At 38.2% G+C, this 20619-nt stretch overlaps 1 protein-coding gene across 3 annotated transcripts in view; it reads right to left on the bottom strand.

Moving 5' to 3' along the window:
• Positions 1-20619, bottom strand: part of NOL4 (nucleolar protein 4) — a gene marked incomplete at both ends in the record, with an annotated part of 183696 nt that overhangs the window by 68226 nt on the left and 94851 nt on the right. For all 3 annotated transcript variants that reach the window (XM_084203142.1, XM_084203143.1, XM_084203144.1), the window contains one exon: positions 6216-6499. In XM_084203142.1, the coding sequence (XP_084059268.1) occupies positions 6216-6499 (284 nt within the window). The remainder of the gene's footprint in view (positions 1-6215; positions 6500-20619) is intronic.

The following is a 20619-nucleotide window of genomic DNA, read 5'->3' as shown; positions in this document are numbered from 1 at the left end:
TCCATAAACAAAACAGCAGTCAGTAAAATATGGCATTGCTTGAACACTTTCTATCAGACCATGGAAATGAAGTAAAATATACCAGTTAGAACAAACAAAACCAAAAAAGTCTAATTTCCTTTATGCCATACCTAGGTAGCGAGACCCAACTTCAAGCAAGGGAGACAATGAAAAGTTCTGAGGAGAGATGAGTTGGAATCAAAAGATCCTTTCTGACAAGCTAAACTCTCAATCCAGATTAATTATCTTAACTTGGGTATTTAGCAAAATAAACTAGATGGGCAAAAGGGTATTTTCTTTGTACTAAAAAAGCCAACATGCAGAGTTTAGTGGTATACTCAAAAGAGGAGGAGACACTTCTATCTTATCCTTTCCACCTTCCCCCCTGCTTAGACCTGAGGTAACCATCTCATATAAGAACCACAGCACAATGTTCCCATTCAGCTGAAACCTGTATATTCCACTTAATATAAATAATTGATGATGATGAAAGAAAAATAATTGAATTATTAAGTAAAAAAAAGAAAGAAAAAAACCCTAAAACAACATCTCCAACACTGTTCTTAAGAACATGCAAATTCCCAAAGTCTTCATTTTAACTCCTGCTTCAAGTAGCTGCACACCTGTTTAACATTTTATTAACAATTTTTTAAAATAAATTACTTCCTAAGTTTCTCAATAGGCCTCTCTATTAGTCTCAATTAAAAGTGCACTGCAACTCCTAAGGATTCCACTTGCTTTAGAAAAAGCCATATGCTCTCTTCTTTTCTGACCATTGCAATTTCCCCAAGGAAACCTGCAGAGAGAAGCAGAGGGAACTAGGCAGGCAGTGACTCCACTTGCCTCAGAAACACAATGTCAGATGTGATGATGTTCACTGGATTTAAGGAATGACCTTCTACCTTTTGCTAAGATGCCATCACATCTTTTAGAAGGAAAGAGAGTAAGGAAGAAATATATCAAGACTCTACCTTGCACCTCATAGATGGTGTCTATCTGTGGCTAAATTCATGTGCACTTTTGGAAACCAGATGGATTCACCACAGATGACAACAGGCTTATCAGTATAACTGCATACACTGGTCAGGCTGCTTGGACAGTCATGCCTGGTGTCCCTTGGTAATGATGAGCTCCATCAAAACAGATGTTACAAGATTCTATAGCTGGACTAACCACTGAAGATGACTAAATTTTAACTGGAGTATCGTGCTGGAGCTTCAAACTTCACCCAGGACCTCATACATGCTCTGGCTTTCAGATGCCATACAAGGTTACAGCCTTTGAATGCCTTCGGCCAGTGTGGATACATCCATTACAAAAGTAATGTGTAAGTGTTTGAAGTTGCAATTGCTGGAAGCAAACAGCCCCTGGCAATGGCCCATGACAATAACACTGTCCTTTACATCAAGCTGTAGAAAAAAGGTTGAGAAACACTTCGAAAGCCCAGCATTGAAGGAGAGACAGAAAGATTTTCATTTTAGAGACTACATGAAAACTCTGCCTCATGGCTACAACTGTAGCTATAATGATGTGCACATTAAAATGCAGTATTAAAATTAAAGGTCATGGTATGCAGCAATCATTATTTACTGCTCTCTCCTTTAAAACTAAGCTTTACTTTCCAGACTTAAAGGAAACATTTCTTATCTTGTGCAATTCTTCAAGAAGCTATTATACACTTTAGTTAAATATAGTGCATATTAACTTAGCCTACCATACATCCAGAGGGACTCGAGGTGTCCAACTTTCTACCAGAAATTTCATCTGGTAGAAAGAACGAAAACCAACTTTTTGCACTTAGTAGGTATCTGGACAAAATGGGCACGTGTGTTGTCCTTGTTACCTCATTTTAATGCCTCTCCTAGGCATTTCTGATCAGTAGCATCTATTCCTATCTGGAAAATCCTACAAAGAAATTTTTGCCATCACTATTAGGAGTGCCCCTTGCGATATAGACATAACAAACAATTTATTAATCCAGGAAAAATAATGGCATAATGTATGTAAGTATGTTTTCCCATTAAAATAACATTGTTATCCAAATGCAAAAGAGATCAAAATCATTTAAAAGGAGTAGGCTTGCTAGATTTAATGAAATAAATAATGAAGAAGAAATAAAGCTATATAATAACTTTTCTAAATAAAATATATGGTACAGGAAGTAGCAACAATGAAGAAATCAGCAATAAAAAACCTCAGTGCTACAGAGACTTCAGCACAGTCATGCAAAAACCCAGCAGGCTCACACATAAGTAATGATCTAAAATAATGCATATGTGCATGCAACTATTTGAATTCATACAACCACGTTTGCAGAGCATTTGCTGATGAATACTTTCTAAGTGATTTCTAACACAAAGACCCAGACCAGTTAAGTAAAACTTTGTATGTATTTTTGCAGCTATGCAAAATTTCACAAACTTCAGTTTAGCCCTAAATGGTTGTAGAGATTTCTGTCGCTGTGAACAACTAGATCTTACTGGAGGGTCTGTTTCCTAATATAAGCTCAATAACAGTATATATATGAAGTATATAACAGTATATATATGAAGAGTGTGTGTGTGTGTGTGTGTATATATATATATACACACACACACACGCACACACATATATATACACATACACATATACATACACGTGTATATACATAATTACGTGTACATATATGCACTAAGCACTATGAAAACCCATTTTGTCCTTGCACAACAAATTTTCAGAGAATAGTAAAACATTTTGGATCAGATTTTAAGGTTGTTACAATTTGCCAACTCCCTCCACCGTGCTCAAGCCATGATCTTTTTTGTAAAAAGAAGAGATTACCACACACACTCACTGCCTGAACAGAGGATTCAAAGTAGCACTGTCCACTGAAATGTCACATTTGTTTAAAGAGTGCTACAAACACCAGTTTTAAAAGTCATATTCTGAAGCAACTGAACCGAGCATTCCTTAGATAATATACTGTAGTTTTTCACAAGGTTATCTAATCCCCAGTTATTTATCAGAGTTTTTTTTCAGGCAAAAAACCCCAAACCCTACATTAGTTTATTATTAAAAAATAAACCCTACATTTCTTACAAATCACTAATTATGTCCTCTGTATCCATAGACCTGATTCTAGGAAAATGTTAAGTATCCCTGTTTTAAAATCCAAGATTTTCTGCAGAATAATACCATTATTTTTGCAAACTTTCCCTATAGCATGAGCATATAATTGCTCCAAATAGGTATGGACAAGATGAATATTCTGAAAATTTAACTTCAACAAAGAAAAAACCATTTTCAACAAAGATTTCCCTTTTAGCTCTCACATTTTCAAAGAAAATATGATGGAAAAACTAACATTTTTATCTCAACAGCTTCTTCTGATCAAAATTCTGCAGCAGATACAAAACTATCTATCATAACATGTCAGCCAAGAGATCCTCCTAACTCCATTCCTTTGCCTGAGTTTCACAGTCTTGACTATCCCAAGAGAATAATATCTTGTGCAGGTTAAATGGGGCATTGAGGAAGTTGGAGGAAGCATAATGTATTTCTTTCTCCAGTACTAGCCCAATAATTCAAATATATTTAGAAACTAGATATTTTCTTCAGTACCTCATCTTACAAATCTCTAACAAATTTTGTTTATCCCAGGATTGTGTTCTTCCTGAAGTCTTTACTCTATATTTAATAATCTTTACTGCATATCTAAATAATCATACACTTAAATGAACTCTAAACATCAACATGAGTTTCACTAGGACAAAAAAAGAGGAGACAAATCTGCATATTGTTGGCAATATAGAGTGGGCAGGATGACAGCGAGTGTGAAAGAATGTATTGATGTGGGGGATGATTCTGGTCTCTTAAAAATTGTAAAGAATGAGATGGCTTTGATTGTCATCTATATTCATTATAGATTTTTAACACTTTTTGATACATTTTTCTTACATCTGAGTTGGAGCTGATTCAAATTGGAAAGTGAACATTAGGCTATGTTCTTGTCATAGCTATAAATGAGTGTCACATTAAGACTCCTCCCCATCTTTGCCAAGCTTATTTGTGTATTTGCAAGAGTGATGGCACAAGCAACAACCTACCTCGGGCAAAAGAGCCTGTGTGTCTGTCAATATTTGGGTGATGAGCCTATAAAAGGTTCATTAGAACAATCTGCCCTGAAGCAAAAAAAGATACTGTTCATATCAGCCAATTTGGGACCCACTGTGCAACTCAAAGTACTGAGTAAATCCAGCACTGGCGTTCATACAAAGGCAGAGACTACAGCAAGTCAGAACATTTTCCATAGAATGCAAGTTTGTGAGAAAAAAAGTATTCCATACAGAAAAACAGTTTTTCATAAAGATTTCGTGGAGAAGTGTTGGGATATACGATTTGCTTAATGGCCTTGAGAAAGACTAACAATCTCCCATTTAGTCTCCCTTTGTTCTACCCACTAAAACTTAGACACTGAAGTTACAAAATCATTGCAAGTTTTTATTTTTACTCCACAGGCAATGAAGATAGGAGATAAAACCTTAGTATGATTAAATGTTGTTCTCTAGATATCCCTTTCTAAGTAACCCTAAGGATTTTAACACTCCTGTTTCAAAGCCCTGTAAAAAATGTGCCCATTCAAGGTATATCTATGTTGCCAGGCTACTGAAAGCCAGTGAGTAGCATTAATAGTCTTTGGATCCAGGACTCACATCCTATTATTGCTGCTGTAAAATGGTAAGCCAGTTGGTCATCAGATACTAATTTTTTTTTAAAAAAAAGGAACTTGTTATCAGTAAGATCAATGAGTAAATTCTATGACATATGCCATTTCTTCACCCTCCCTACAGTAGGCCCTCTTGAAAAACACCATCCTTGAAAGCTAGCAAACTTAATCTGTAAGATCTGTCTTTATCTACAAAATAACACCCTTGCTTCTCCTTACCCACATAATAGAAACGACAGCAAAAAGCCCTCAGGGGACTACAGCTTCTTAAAGTAAACTTGTCAGTTTTAATTCAGGTTAGGTGCCTGCATAACACAACCATGAAGAAACCAAATAAGTTCCTTTCAGATGTTGATAATTCACTGGCAGGAATTCTCTTGGCCATACACACTTAACATTCATATGAATTAATTTTTGTCCAGGTTTTGGTGAGAAAGAGTTCATTTTCTTCCTAGTAGCTGGTATAGTGCTGTGTTTTGGATTAAGTATGAGAATAATATTGATATCATACTGATGTTTTAGTTGATGCTAAGCAGTGATTACCCCAAGTTAAGGATTTTTCAATTTCCCAGGCTCTGCTGGTGAGCAGGTGCACAAATGGCTGGAAGGGAGGAAGCCTAGGACAGCTGACCCAAACTGGCCAAAGGGATATTCTGCACCACAGAGAAGATTTCCCAGTACATAAACTAGGGGGGAGCTGGCCAGAAACTGCCAATCACTGCTGAGACACTGACTGGGCATTGGTCAGTGGGTGGTGAACAACTGTGTTGTACATCACTTGTGTTTCTTGGATTTTATTCCTCTTTTGCTTTTTGTTGTATTCCTTTTCATTACAATTATCAGTAGTAGTAGTAGTAGTAGTAATATACTTTACTTTATTTCAATTGTTAAACTATTCTTATCTCAAGGTTTTCCCTTTCTCCCATTCTCCTCCTGACTCCACCAAGGCAAAGAGGAGAGTTAGAGAGTGACTGTGAGGTACCTAGTTGCCAGCTGGGTGAAAACCATGAACATTCTACAGATACATAATAGAAGTGATGAGATGGCCATCTGTAAATATACATACATATATATCTCCATATTTATACATACATATACATACATACATATATATATGTATGTATGTATGTATGTATGTATGTATCCTATTATTTATATACTTTAATAAAATTTTTTTTCAAATTGGTAACGTAGACCATTCTTAATAAATGGATTGATAAAATTCATGTCTGATGGAAAACTACACCATTTTTGTCTGTGTGTAAGCACAATATAGTTGCCTATACATATATATTCACCCATGTACATCCACATACACTTAATGTATGTGTGCATCATATATGTGTAACAGAGCATACAAATCTACATATGGCATTTAAGTAATGATCTGACAAACATTAGAGACATCACATTCAGTGCTTAGCAGGGAAAAAGCTTTAGTTTGGCCTCACAAATCATTTTCTTTTCTGAACTACATGCTTCATATCTGGACCATGTGGAAGCATCTTACCTTGCTTCCATTTTCTCTTGCCTCCCGTTCCATCTTGAGATCAGAAATTAGGAGAGTCTTGTATTTGTTCTTTCCATTACTGCTGTGGTCATCTAGTCTGTATTCTGAAGTCAGCTGAGCAGAGAGGGGACTGTCACTCAGGTTCAGAGGCTGCTCATCCTGCTCCAGATTTGTTTTGCCATTACTGTTGGTTTCTGCCATCTCCCTGCAGTGTGTTCCCCCTGAAGCATTGGAACTGTGTCCCACGGTCTCATTGCCATTAAAACTCTCTGCGGCTGAATCATCTATTAAAAAAGATACATTTTCAGTCACATGCCATATAATTATCTCTGTCCAGTTCAAAAATAATTTATATACTCACAATGTCTTTTTCAAAATAGAATGAAAGCTGCTTCTATTACTAGCACCAGTAAATTTCTGTAAAAAGCGCAAACATACTCCTCGATGTTTCCAAGTAAAAGCTTTAAGTAAATCCATAAAATATTATTAAGTAAAGGGAAATTGTCTGGGCTGACACTTTAGTACCACTGTGTACATAAAGGATAATCACAAAGGATTTTTAGGGACAAAGTGATAAAGTGTGCCTTGATCAATCTGGCTGTCCATATGGCTATGGATCTATTTAGATTCTTATATCACACTCATTAGTGCACTATTACATATTTCTGAAATCAACAGAGGTGCACGTGGTACTGAGAGAGAATCTGAATCTCAGGTTTTAAGTGTGCAGAACAGCATGTGTCATATCCATAAATATCTTTTTGCAGAGATACAGTGTAAATACATCTGATGTGTTCACTGCTGGCAGCAGAGATTACACTAGAAGAGCTGATTCCAGAAATAAAGATCCTGTCTTTATTTCGTTCAGGTGCCCATTCACTTCTTTTATTCATTGTGTGTTACAATATACTTAAAAATATTGATAAATAGTGGTCTAAATTATAAATCTGAAAGCTCCATCCAAAAACTCTGTATGTGTCATTGTTACCCTTAAGATTTTACAGCTGGATTATATGATTTTAATATGTGTCTTCACATACTTATGGATTTGTGTATCTTATTCTTGTCAGCACTGGAATTTGCCACCTGTCCTACCGCTCAGCCCTTCTTTACTTCTAAAAATCTTTTGGCCAACAGGCTATCTAGTAAAACATTTTATTTTTCAAAGGATTAAATGGCAGTAGAATTTGGCACTCACTTTGCCCTCTTCTTGTTCTCTAAAGCACCTCTGTGCTGGCAATTTACACGGTTTTGCTAACGGTGCAAACACCTGCCCAGGGCTCTACAAGCATTTGCTTATTGCAGACTATGAAGCTGGAAACAAAACTGAGGGGTCAGGAGTCAGGAACGAATTCAGATTGAAACTGGAGATATGGAATAAGATGGACCTTAATATATTAGCTCTTGAATATAACATCTTTTTTGGGCCCTTCTAAAAAACTTCTATGGGAAAGGAGCAAACACATTTATACACATGAGGAATTTAAAAAACCCATCAGGACACGTCCTTTAACAGTTGTGCTCAGAAATACTCATGCTTTAACTACATGATTAATCAAATTGTTGACTCACCATCATTATTACAGTAAAAAACAACTATTCACTGCTCTCAGATGAGATTTTTAAAAGAGAAGAAAATAGTTGATAAATGGGTAGTGATCTAATTCAATTGAATTAGAAAAGCCAGAGGCAAGCTATCATACATCATTCTCTTACTTTCTGCACTCTAAAAACATTTTTATGCCATAAATATATACAGGACTTGGCATGCAGTATGAACATATTTTTTTTAAATTGCTTTGTTTTGTAAACCTGGGGGGAAATATAAAATTTTTTAGCAATACAAATTAAGAGTCATAATTTTAAAAATTTTATTTGAGGACCATTTTTTGTTGTTCTAAAACAGCTGTATAACTAATGGCTACAATAAAAAACAACCAACTATGCTTTGGTATGTACCACTTTTACATTATCTCTTGGGAGTACCAATGTATATACAATAAAAGACATAACATTCCTAGAATAAGACTTTAAAATGTATAGACCAAACAAACTTGTAACAGAGCAATTCTGCTTTGAGGATTTCAGCTATGTAAGTGAATAAAAAGAGCAGGATTTATCCTTAATAAACCTTATATCATGCCCAGAGACTTTTGTCTTCAAGGCCATAACACATAAAAAAGGCTAAAATTCTAACATACTCTCAGAAATAAGTAAGTAGCTTTACTATTCCAAAATAGAAAATGGAATTCTAATATAGGGTCTTTATTTTTTTAAAGAAAATAGACACACTTCCAACTTATTTTAAAAGCTCTGAGATAACAGAAAGAAACCGATATTTTTTTACAGAGAAACACTTTACTGTTGTGTTTAGGACTGTTAACAGATAATTGGCTTCTAGATTAACAGTTTAAAAAGTGACAGTCAGTTTCAAATTAATTAAATCAGTTACTGAATGAGTCACTGAGGGAGGGATCCTCTTCCCTTTGAAAGGCTCCGAAAATTCCCTGCCGTTGGCAGCCGAGACAGAAACAAGCGAGTAACCAGAGGATACAAAGAACCACCTAAAAGGTGGGGGGCACTGCCTACCCAGCAGCACACAAGTCTGATCCCCCTGTGTGCTGGCATTCCAGCGTCCTGGCTCATGCAGAGGAACCTCTACCAGGACACAGACGGCTGAATGGGAATGATGGGAGCTGTGCTAAGAGCTAGATCCAGGAACGGCCAATTCTCAAGTACAGCTGTTAGTTTTGCCTAGTAATAATGCTTTAATTTCTTTTTTTGTTGCCCTGTATGACATATGGTTGACAACTAAACCTTACAAATGTGAGAATGTTACAATGCAGAAGAAAAAATAATCTTATGTTTGTTCTAAAACATGACCACTCAAAAGAATTCCTATGCTGAGTAAATGTGATCAAGCATTGTAATACTCTGAAACAATAGAAAAGTTGTATAAGATTTCTGCTTTTCTTTGCAAAAGCTTAGTTACTTGACTGCAAATCTCAGTTTCTACTATAAAGTCAAATGTCTGTTCTTGCAGTAATTTAACCTTGCTTGTTAGAGATGGGAATTTGTTTGTCAATATAATGGTCAGGAGAATCGCCACAATGGGTATGGTGTAAATTGCACTTTTGTCAAGTAAACAGAAATATGTATTTCCATAAAGGAGATGAAAAAAAAATAGAAAGTGGTTTAGCAATAGTTTCTTACAGATGTTACCAAGGTAACCAGATTACAAGGTTTAGTACATTTCTCCTCCCTGGGCAGCTGTCTATTATTGCTAAGAATAAGGCTACTTTAAAGCAAGAGTTTCTCAGAAGGTACCATAAACACAAAACACATCAGGGATGTCTGAGTTTGGGGGAAAAGGCAAGAGGATCTTGCCCAGGAGAGGAAAGTGATGTTCCTTCTTGGATACTGGCAACCACAGCCCAAACACCTCCTGACCACTCCTGGGCCTGCAGGGACTGCAAGCACTCGTGGCCATCACAGGGATGCCAAGGGGCAAGAACAGATCCATGGAGACCTGTCCCTCCCACCACATTGCCCAGTGGCCACCGCCTCTGCCAGGGGCAGGAGGTGAGGCCTCATCTCCCGACAGTGCCTGGTGCAGCTGCTGAGTGGGGCAGCACCTAAAGCAGAGACTGCACTGGGACCAGCAGTCTGCTCGCGGTTTTCTCACCTTCATCTACCACAACACCTCAGCAACAATGAACTGCTAATGCCAAAAGCCTCTTCTCTTATCAAGTATTATTTTCCCCTCCATCCAGCAGAGGCAGAGGCATGGTGGCTTGGGAAGAGCTCGGGAAAGAAGGGACTTTGTCCAGCTGTGGCCGCTGGTCCCTGCTCCTTGTTGGGAACTCCATAGAGATGAGACAAGGTTCACCCCAGAGGCAAGGTCCACCCCAGCCAGGTGCACATGGGGCAGCAGCCATGAACCCACTGCAGAGCTGCCCTCCTACACACAGGAGGCTCAGCAAACCACAGCATTCCTCTCTGGGCTCACTCCAGCCTCCCTTCCCACAGCTGGCTGATGAGTGCAGCATTAACTCCACTAAGGCAAGGGCGGCACATTTTCAAATTCTGTCTCTTGTCTGAGCCATTGCTGCAGGGTGAATTTTATGGAAAGGCCTCCAGAGAAGCCTGCCACAGACACTGGGAGCTGAGAAGGGGGAGGAAGCAAAGGGTCCCCATGCCCTGCATTGGGTATTAGGGCAGTCATAAAAGAGGCTCTGGGATAAGCTCACATCTTCATCACCACCCAGGAGCTGCTTTCATCCACAAGTATCAGCAATGACAGAAAATCAGCCATCAAATGCTGCTTGCTCAGGGCAGGACATGTCTTTGGGAACTGGGCAGCTGTCCCAGGATGCTGGAAGACTGGAAGTAAATCTACAACTGGTTTTGTTACTTAAGCCTGAAAAGGGAGTCAATCTGCAAAATACGTATTCACATCTGCAAACAGCAAACTGGGGCCTCCTTCACCTATGCAGAGATCCTCTTCCAGGGATTAAAGAGCATCACCCCTCTAACAAGCAAAACATTCTAAGAGCAGAGGGAAAGTATCTTTGGATCAGGCAGCAGACACATTCTTGCTGAAGCATAGAACAATCTCTAGGCTTAGGCACAGACTTCTCACTCATGCATCAATATTTCTTAAACCTCTTGGTGCCAACACCTCCTTCTTCCACCTTGCACGCTGCTCCACATTGATCCTGGTCTGAACAAGACCCTTTGGACACCTTTAGTCCAAGTATTCTCCAAGTCAGAGGTAATCAATAGAGCAAGGGGTAGTGGCTTTAAACTGAAGGAGAGTAGGTATAAATTAGATATTAGGAAGAAATGCTTTACTGAGGTACTGGAAAAAGTTGCCACAAGGAGTGGTAGATGCCCCATCTCTGGGAGTGAGTAAGGGCACACTGGATGGTGCCCCGGGCAACCTAATCTAGTGGAATCCTGTTCTACAGTTCTATGATTCTAATTCTCAAAACAAGACCTACAGTAATTTTTTTACTTCAAGTTAATGTCTTATCACATTGCATTACAGCTTCCAGTTCCTCCTTCCAGATCCCACTGAGACCAGCAAGATACAAAGTGACACCAGTTTTATTTTTGAAGACATGAGAATTCCAGATTCCTGCTGTGAACTTTCCAAGCTCATTGCAGTCATCACTGTGTTAGCTTTTCTCTCAGCTTTTGAAGGAAATTTGGAAAGGGGGGAAGAAAAGACAATGCCAAAGAAAGCCCAAGCAAACAGATGCTCTGAGTTTTGATGCTTGGAACTATTGCATTCTTCACTTCAATTCTCTGCCTCAGACATTCACATTATCATGGCCTAAATCTCTGCCCCAACCCAATTTCCCTGTACATCTTAGATTCTGCAAGGTGATATCAGTGGCAGCTGGTATTTTAAGGACACTCTCATTTAGAGCAGAAAACTAGGTCTTAATTTATAGGAATGTTCTCCTGCTTTCTCCTACATTCTCCTGTGATGTCTAGATTTATGAATGGGCAAACAACATATATAGCTAGAATTAGAGATTCTTTGGTTACAAGTTAACATACAGTTGTTCTACCCCAAAAGAGCTGTCTTCACACCAGATATGTCAAATGCTCAACACTGTTCTCAGTAAGAGTGCTTTCTTAAGGAAAGCAAGTTGAAGTGTGCACCAAATCTTGCTGGAATAACAAGTTCATCGAGCACTTGTTTTCTGAGAGCACACATTTAAGATCTGAATTCTGATATAAGTGTCATTGAAGTACTGTCAATCGCTAACCAAGGTACAAATATATACTCTCACTCGTCTCCTTGAGAGAAAAATCTCCAGATGTTCTAAAGGGTCTCTTAGCTATCAGTTTCATACTCTAAATCACCCAGAATTCTTCATCTTTCTCATATTGCAGGAAAGACAGGAATGAGTTAGCAAGCCATTCTACATTAAGACAAGTCTCTGAATATATCCTGACCCTCTCTCACATTACCTCTCAGGTGAGAATGCAATTTGGGGCATACTTTAACAGTTTATACAGCTGAGATTTCAGCTACCTGAAACATATTTTACTAGTCAGTAATGCACAGGGCTGGGTTTCAGCTCTAACAGCAGTAGTGTGGCACAGGCCAATCATACAGCCACATGGAATTTCAGCTCCATTTAAAGGGCAGATATCCTGCTTAGGAACCAGTCAAAAACAAGGGAAAGGCAATTAGCCTTACAACACCTTTGGCTATTTTGAGGCAGTCTGACCACATGAGGGGACCCTACAAACCAAAACCACTCCTGATAATAATGAGTCTGATTAATCACATCGAAGGAACAAGGCACTTGTTGGGTTCATTCTCCTCTAAGGAATAGAGATGGGGGAGGGCCCACATGCAGACAGACACTGATGCCTGCAAACTCTGAGGTAGCAGGCACTCAGGTTAAATGAACATTTTGAGTGGGCTGCTTGTCGACAGAGCATTTCTGAGAGCAGCAAGATGGGTAACTGTTCCTTCTAAAAGAAGGAGATTGGAAGTGAATGAGCTGAGTGGGATGAGTGAGACTGAAACTTCTTGCTGTGCAAATGCAGGCTGTCATAACACCCACTCTTAAAGATTGTCTACCAAAATCCTGGATGATGAAGGTTGCTTTAATCTTGTTGGGCTGGATACCATCAGCCCAGACCTTGAAAACACCACCTTACACCCTTAGCAATCCAATCCATTTGAACATGGTCACATGCAAGAGGCAACACTGCAGACCAGAGTGGCAGGTTCAAGACCAATTTTGAATTACCATGTTGTTCTCCTCAACCTTTGCCTTCAATAGTGCATGTGCTGTGAGCACGTGTTAAAATACAACTTTAATGAAAATATGCTGCAGAAATAAACATTATAAACCAAGTTAAATTCCTTCCACAATTCCACAACACCAAGGCAACCTTCCTAATGGAGATTAACCAAAAAAAACCTCTTTTGGTGGCAACAGACAGCAGGCAGTTTTGGGACAGGAACACCATGAATCAGACAAAAGGTGGTGTACAGTGCTGACTCACAGAAACTTCTGTAGTATAAAATATTATGGAGACTTTTGTAAATGAACTGATAAAAAGGCAAGGACACATTTCACTCCCACCACTTTTCACAAGGACTGTTTAATACTAATTTGTCACAGTTATGTATTTGGTTATGCTTCATTTCCATCACAAGTCATGTTTGAAGCATAAGTTCAGAACCTAACTTAAACGCCAGTCCAAATCAACCCTATCTATTCATCATCTCCATTCCCTTTTACACTGCTATATAGAACAGGGGTTGAATTAATGGTGGTACAAAGGTGATCTCAGACCTTCTCATTTCATAAAGCATAAGAATGGCCACAGTTTGTGAGATAAAAAATCCATTTAGTCCAACGTCCTATCTCCTAATCAGTGGTTATTAGGAGATGTTTGGAGAAGAACATATAAAATTCTTCTTCCTGTGGATTCCTGAGCCCTTAATAATTTCAAATGCAATTTTCCTGAGCAGGATGTCCTAGCTTCTAGTTATGTGCTGATGCTCAACATGTTTTTTCCTTCCAAGTATCCAGTCTTTCTTTGAACCTGTATTAATCTCAAGCACCGTTCTCTGCTCCTCAAAATAAATTACTGCCACTTTTTCTGTTTCCACTGTCCTGTATCAAGGAAAAAAGCACAGGAATTAAGAAGTGGGCAAGAGCCTTTCCAGAGGACAGAGCAGGGTGGTGTGCACAGAGCTCAGTCCTTTTATTCTCAGTGAGACTGTGTTTGGTCCATTACAAGAACATGTATTAATTGTCCTCTGCAGTTAACCTCAATAACAATAACAATTCTTTTTTTCCTTTTGACATATATGCTTTCCTGATGGCATTGCCTTCTGTGAATTCAGGTATGGAACTCACTGCATTGAATTTAAATCTGAAATGTCCATCAGTTTCAGTGATGCTTATAAAAAAATTCCTTCCTGTTATTTTCAATGGTGGAGGAGTAGGACAGGAGCTACTTCATGCAATCACTCACTGCATGAGTTTATGAAAAGAAAAAGGAACAGAGAAAACTGATCCTTAGCCTTGTCAACAAGAGTACAATAAATCTGATATACACATGCACATACACAGTGGAATCAGCATTAGCCAGGCTGTAAATCTTATTTCATTATTAAACAAACATTTCAGTAATTCACAATTTTCCATGGGTAAACATCTCTTCTTGTTGGAGGCACAAAACAGGAAGCTATTTTATTCAATTATAATGTTAAATAACAGAGCAATGAACAACTGCCACTCCATGACATCAACAAACATCAGAAAAATAATACTGCCCTGTCAGTCACAGCATTATAGAAGGGCCCATTTATAAAGCTTCATGAGTGACTTGCACATTTACTTTTTTGCCTGCAGAGGAACTGTCCCTGCATATGCACAGCAAGGAGATGAAGGAGATGTCTATTAGGAGGGTACTACACACATAAATAACCAATTTGAAAGCTCACTGGGTTCACAGTGGCCTTATTACCACTATGTATCCAGCTCTCCCTTGCTCTTTGGCATTTACACTTCAGAACACAGAGCCCTTACTGCCTCTGGGGAGAAAAATCCCTGGTTTTCCCCTTACTCTGGAGAAACCTCCAGTGTGCTTTTTGTGGCAAAGACTCTATCAAGCAGTTCTCAAGGCAAAATACCTGCAACTCTTCTAAAAGTTTTTATGACTCATATGGGATCATATTTGACAGGCAAAAATGTCACCTGCCACCAAGAGCATGGCTTAAAGCTCCATCTCTGGGCAAGCACTGCAGGAACAATTCTCAGCCTGACAACATGAGTGGTGCCAGAGGTATTGTCTTATGCTCATCTCAAAGAGGACTCAGAGTGCAGAGCAGTTTATTGTTAAGAAGATAGGAACTGAGGAAGGATGGGAGACAGGCAGGCAAATAGGGCTCTTACATTTGAGGGTCACTAAAATTCCAACCTTGCACAGAACACATCAGCAACAAAGATGTTTCAGACTGCAGCATATTGTGAAAGGGAGAAATGTGCAGCCTTTTCTATAAAAAAGAGGTAACCTAAGAGATCTTGCACTCTCCTCTTCCTTGTCCAGCAGGAATAGGCTTATGCTTTAGCATAAGCAGCAGCTGCCACTGTTCCTGGCAGCATGAAGAATCTGGTGCTGTGCCAGTAGCAGACAAAGAGTAGCGTGTAGGTGCACGTTTGGTGCCAAAACTGCAACCCAAATGGAGCTGAAAGGAATTATGTTAAACTTATCTACCATTTGGACCTAGTGAGGGTGTGTAGTGTAGCATTTTACTTCATCAGGATTTGCCAGAAGACAAAAGCAAAGAGGAGAGATCAAGCTGGAGTCAGTAGAAGAAGTTCTGCGCAGACTGGACGCCCCCAAACCTGGAATTTTTAATCAAGCCCTTTAAAATATACCCCACCAGGTTTAGTGTGTTGAGTGGGTTCAAACAGTGATGTCAGGTTGAATTTCTTTCTGGAAGGGTGAAGTCCTGAGCACAAGCAAAATGAGTAATTGTTTGACAGCTCTGCATCTCCTCAGCAAATTGCTGCCTGCTCTTCCAAAAAGCAGTGGCTATGGAAAGGCTCATTATACCCCCTTCATCAGTAAAACTGGGAGAGAAAGGAGGGAGAAGGCATAAGAATAAACAGAAATGGCTGCTTTGAGCTTTATATGTCCTTAACAACATTTAACCCATATTCTGACCTGGGTCCCCAAAGTTTACAGTACAAATTCCTGGATTTTCCTGTTTGCTATATTCCAAACAGAGAGCTTAGTAGAAGTTTCTTCTTGAAATATGAAAAAGTATATGTCTGTTAGTATTGTGCTTGTCACTAGATGATGACAACAGAGTAGAAATAAGGAAAAAATCTTAGGTACCCAAAAAGAAAAAAAAACAGGAGAGAATTGGTAAAATATACCAACATATTCCCAGATGTACAAAAAGCAAGAGCTCTGCTGAAGTCCAATGGGTTCTATTATTGTATTTCAAGTTTTACTTTAGAAATATTTTGAAGAAGACTTGCAAGCATTCTTTATTTTTTATTTGAAATTTATACACATTGTTAGCAGTTGCCAATTGCTATTTAGGCACATAAAACAAAGAGCAACTGAGATCAAAGTGCCCAGTCAGTCCAATATTTTGAGTATATCTATACTAATAAAAATAGTTCAATTGAGTTGACAGCATAACTCTCAGCAACAATATTTCTCTAATAGTTCAGACTCATTACACTCCTCATGGTCATTTTTGTCACTCTATAATTCAGAATTTCAAAATTACAATCTAATTTTCTCATTTGGTTGGTTTTTTACACAGAAAAGTATTATCTAAAGACTCATATTACTTAAATTAAAGCAATTTTATTGTTACTTACAACTGCATACTAAAAGCTAGGGCATAAAAACTCCTCAAAAGAAGTGAAAACATTTCCTATTATTTTCTTCTTTTTTTTCTTTCTAGTTTTCAGTTTATAATGTTGGTAACATGAAGCAGTTTTTTGCAAAACATTTGTTTTTCACTCTGGAACAAAACAAGGATTTGTAAGATCCTTTCCACTCAGTTGTCCCCACTCACATTAACAGAGGAAATTTTCAGGAAAATTTGCTACCTCAGCAGAGAGTAGAACAAATGCCTCTGATATTCACATACAGAAATTCAGTTTAAAAATAAGTAATAAACATACGGTTGGGAAGAACTAGAAAAAAACTATGTGGAATAAGAAGTAGAAACTTACAGCCTTTGTTCTTCTGTGCAGTATCTAGTGTTAAAGGTGAACTAAAACTTCCTCAATACATTAGGAAAGTGGATGTTAGCAAATCTGAGCAGTCAGAACAGTAAATATGCAAGTGTAGGACTCCAGAAGGGTTGCTCTTTCCTTATTTAGTGGCTGTGATGCAATTAATGTTTTTGCTGAGACAGAGTCTCTGTGAGTCAAGTACACAACTCTATTACAGATAAACCATAAGTTCAGAAATTCAATGAATTCCAGAGCTTGGAGAGCTGCTATTACAAATTTCAGCAAATAAGCATGTCTGGGGGATATAAATTACATGTCCCATTTCAATTCTGTTTGCTTTTGATTCTGTCATTTTAAAATGCTTATAAGTGTCCATGGCAGCAAGTACATTACTGTTTCCTGCTTTGAGAGTGCCAGGAGTAACAACAGTAAGTGGTCTCCTCACTGATTAAATGAAAACACGATTCTGGTCACACAGGACCTTTCTTCATCTGGCAAGCAACCATTTTTGAATGTTTATACCCATTATGCCTTTCCTATTGCATTTTTTACTGTATCAAGTGTAAGTTAAAAAAATTCAGCATCTCCAATGCTTAAGTGCCAGCCCAAAAGAATGCAAAAGGTGGTGAAAGTCAGCAGTGCCACCTGAACACAAAAGCACTGCCACTGAGGTAAAGGACACAGCCTATTTGGAGCCTCTCTAGCATGCTGAATACAATTATAAGGCAGAAAAATAAGCAGTGCTGATGATTGACCTCCCTTTGATCTGAAAAATCTGTCTCAAGTAGTGAATGCCAAAACTGCCAAGTAAGATGTATAGGTATTATCAAAATTAAGACAGAATCTGCTTGGAAGTTTACAACAGCTAATGTTTCTTCCTTCTACAAAACTGAATGGCTCAAGTTAGAAGAATCCCGAAATATGTAATACAACTTGGGTAGAAAAATGGCAGATTAGCAAACTCTATCCACAAATGTCTACAAAGTGAGGAATTTGACACCAATTGGATGGTATTACACAGAGGATAGCAGAGCTCCCATGAGGTGTTAACACTACAGGAAGGTTTCTTCCACTTTCATTAAAGTCACAATTTTAAATCCCAATTGCCTCATAATCCTACATAATCCTAAAAGTTGATTTCCAATCTGACTGAAAAAATTAAAACATGCCTTTCTGTTTGCAGAAACTATTTTTGGGGGTAAAAAAAAGAATCAACCATATTCTTTTTTATCCAAGTCAGTAACTTTTTTCACAATTCCCAAAATATAGATGAGAATTTAGTTATACATTGGCAAAAAAGGGACTAGAATAAGAGGTATGTGAACACAAAAAAGAAAAAAAAAAAAGAAAAAAAAGGTTTTACTAGATGGTCAGTTGTCACAATACTCCTGTCAGGCTAAGTAACTATGATTCAGAGCTCAGAAACATCACTAAGGAAATGTTCACTGCCAAGCCACCTGACTAAGCAATACATCTCTTGTTTCAAACATTCCCTCCCAGTGCTATGCAGTGGACTCTGCTTGGGCAGGGAACAGAGCAAGTATGAGAGTGTGTAATGAACAGCACTGGAAATGAAAGATTAAAAATTGAAAACTTCAGGCACTTAAAAACTTTTGCTTGAAGGCTGTCATTTTGCACTTCCTTTCTGGGAAGCTAATCCCAACAAAAACACTACAGATTCTTGAACTTGATTACTCAAAATGGCCAGAAAATAGGGCAAACAGTATTCCACCCTTCAGAGAGAAACCATGAGCTGTTTTGCTATTCTTTGCAGACTGGCGAGATTTCTTAGGAAGTAAAATAATCATTCCATTATTCTAATTCACTTAAGGGCTTCTGTTAGCCCAGGAAAATTCAGCAACAGCACAGTCCACACAGCATAATTGTTTGCATGTGCTTTTCTGTGCTTTACACTACTGATAAGGCATCATTGCCAATGGCATTTAAGAATGTCTTAATATCAGCAAATCAGTCCTATTCTCACTCAATGTTCAACAACTATTTATGTACAATTTGTTGTTAAATGTCAGAGCACTAAAAAAGGAAAGAATAAAATCTTGCCAAAGAGTCCAGCTGTAATACCTGCTTGGCCTCCTTATGATATGGGACTGACTGAGAATAAAGGGCAGCATGGAATTCTAATTGTAGAAAAGGACCATTGAGCTGGCCTAACAGGTCTGTGTGTGGAAACCAGCAGGCTGCTCCTGGTAAACCAAAAATTTTGTCCACAGATGATTTACTCTGTGACAAAGCTTGCTCTTAGAGTGACGGTATTCACAGATATCCTTGGTGTTATTTTAAATAGAGAAGTAAAGATGAAAGTATTTCAAAATCTGATCTATAATATTTTCCCCTTTACACTCTGTAAACAAGACTATTTGGCCCATGGAATACTTTGTATTTTGAAAGGATCAGCGCTGTATAGCTAGTTTAATCTAATTGAAATGCATATTAGAAACAGAAATGGATGTATGACAAACAGCTGTATGGCAGACCTGCTCCCAAGCTTCCAGAAAACTTAGAAAATTTAGTGCTTGCAAAAAAAAATAATAATGAGAATGAACAACACTTCTAATAATCTTTTTTCTGCTTAGTTAAATTGCAAATGTCCCTCAAGACAACAGAATCCTGACAAACTCTTTAAAATCCTAGATCATTACTTTGCAATTCCTGCGATCCCCTTCATAAACTGATCACCTTCCTTCCTAAACAATAATTACAAACTATTTCTGAGATAACTGGCTTTTTAAAAAGCCAAGTTAAAAATTTATAGAAGCAAAACATGGATCTGAAGATGGCTGTGAGAATAAATTAACTTTATTTCTTCTGCGTGGAAAGTTTTACCACTGGATAGAGCAGAAAAGTTACTTATGCTGAAACACACTATTTCAACCCTGATCACAAATAGAATGTTACTCCTTATAAGTTTTACAGTCTTGGGAGGGGGGACTTTATCTTTTATATCCAATGTAAGAGCAAACATTAGGACCAACACTCAAAAGAGTGAAATGCCTAGTGTGTTCTCTTTCACAGAACACAAGCAGATTTTTCCTCTTCTGCAATTGCAAATAGAAGCCATCAGAAGAAACGATACAACCAATGCAATAACAACAAAGAAGCCAACAACCTAAGGGAGAGCTGTCAATGGTAAACACACCACAATCAAATCTATTAATTGCGCTTCAAACACAAATTTGATTTGCTGCTGATGGTACCTGGTGATCCAAGTAGGGCAGCTTTCTGAGCATGTTCCATATTCTGCATGTAGAAATCACCAGAAACTTCAGAGCTAGATATTTCCTTCGTCCCCAAAACAATTTGGGGAAAGCATGACTTTACCATCCCTGATTAAATTAGTGTGATGGGCTCCAGCATACAGAAAACTATTAACACAGGTCAAAATATATGTCAGTTCAGGTACTTAAATTTCACCTGTCTGAGCAAAGAAACAGTTATCAACTTTGATTCTGCAAAATGTGAATAAAAACATTTTGAAGGACTCAAAGCACAGTCTTCCTAAAAGAAAAACGCTCACTTCACTACCTCATGACAAATATAGTGGCTCCAGTACAGGAGCATTTAGAAGGTGGTCTAAGGCTGTCATCTTCTGCAGAAAAGTCTGCAATACCTGAGAGATATGCTTGGCATTCCCC

Source organism: Fringilla coelebs, assembly GCF_963513975.1.
Source record: "Fringilla coelebs genome assembly, chromosome: 1".
Classification (NCBI taxonomy): domain Eukaryota; kingdom Metazoa; phylum Chordata; class Aves; order Passeriformes; family Fringillidae; genus Fringilla; species Fringilla coelebs.
Note: the sequence above shows the minus strand (reverse complement) of the source record. Positions and strands in the feature narration are given on the sequence as shown.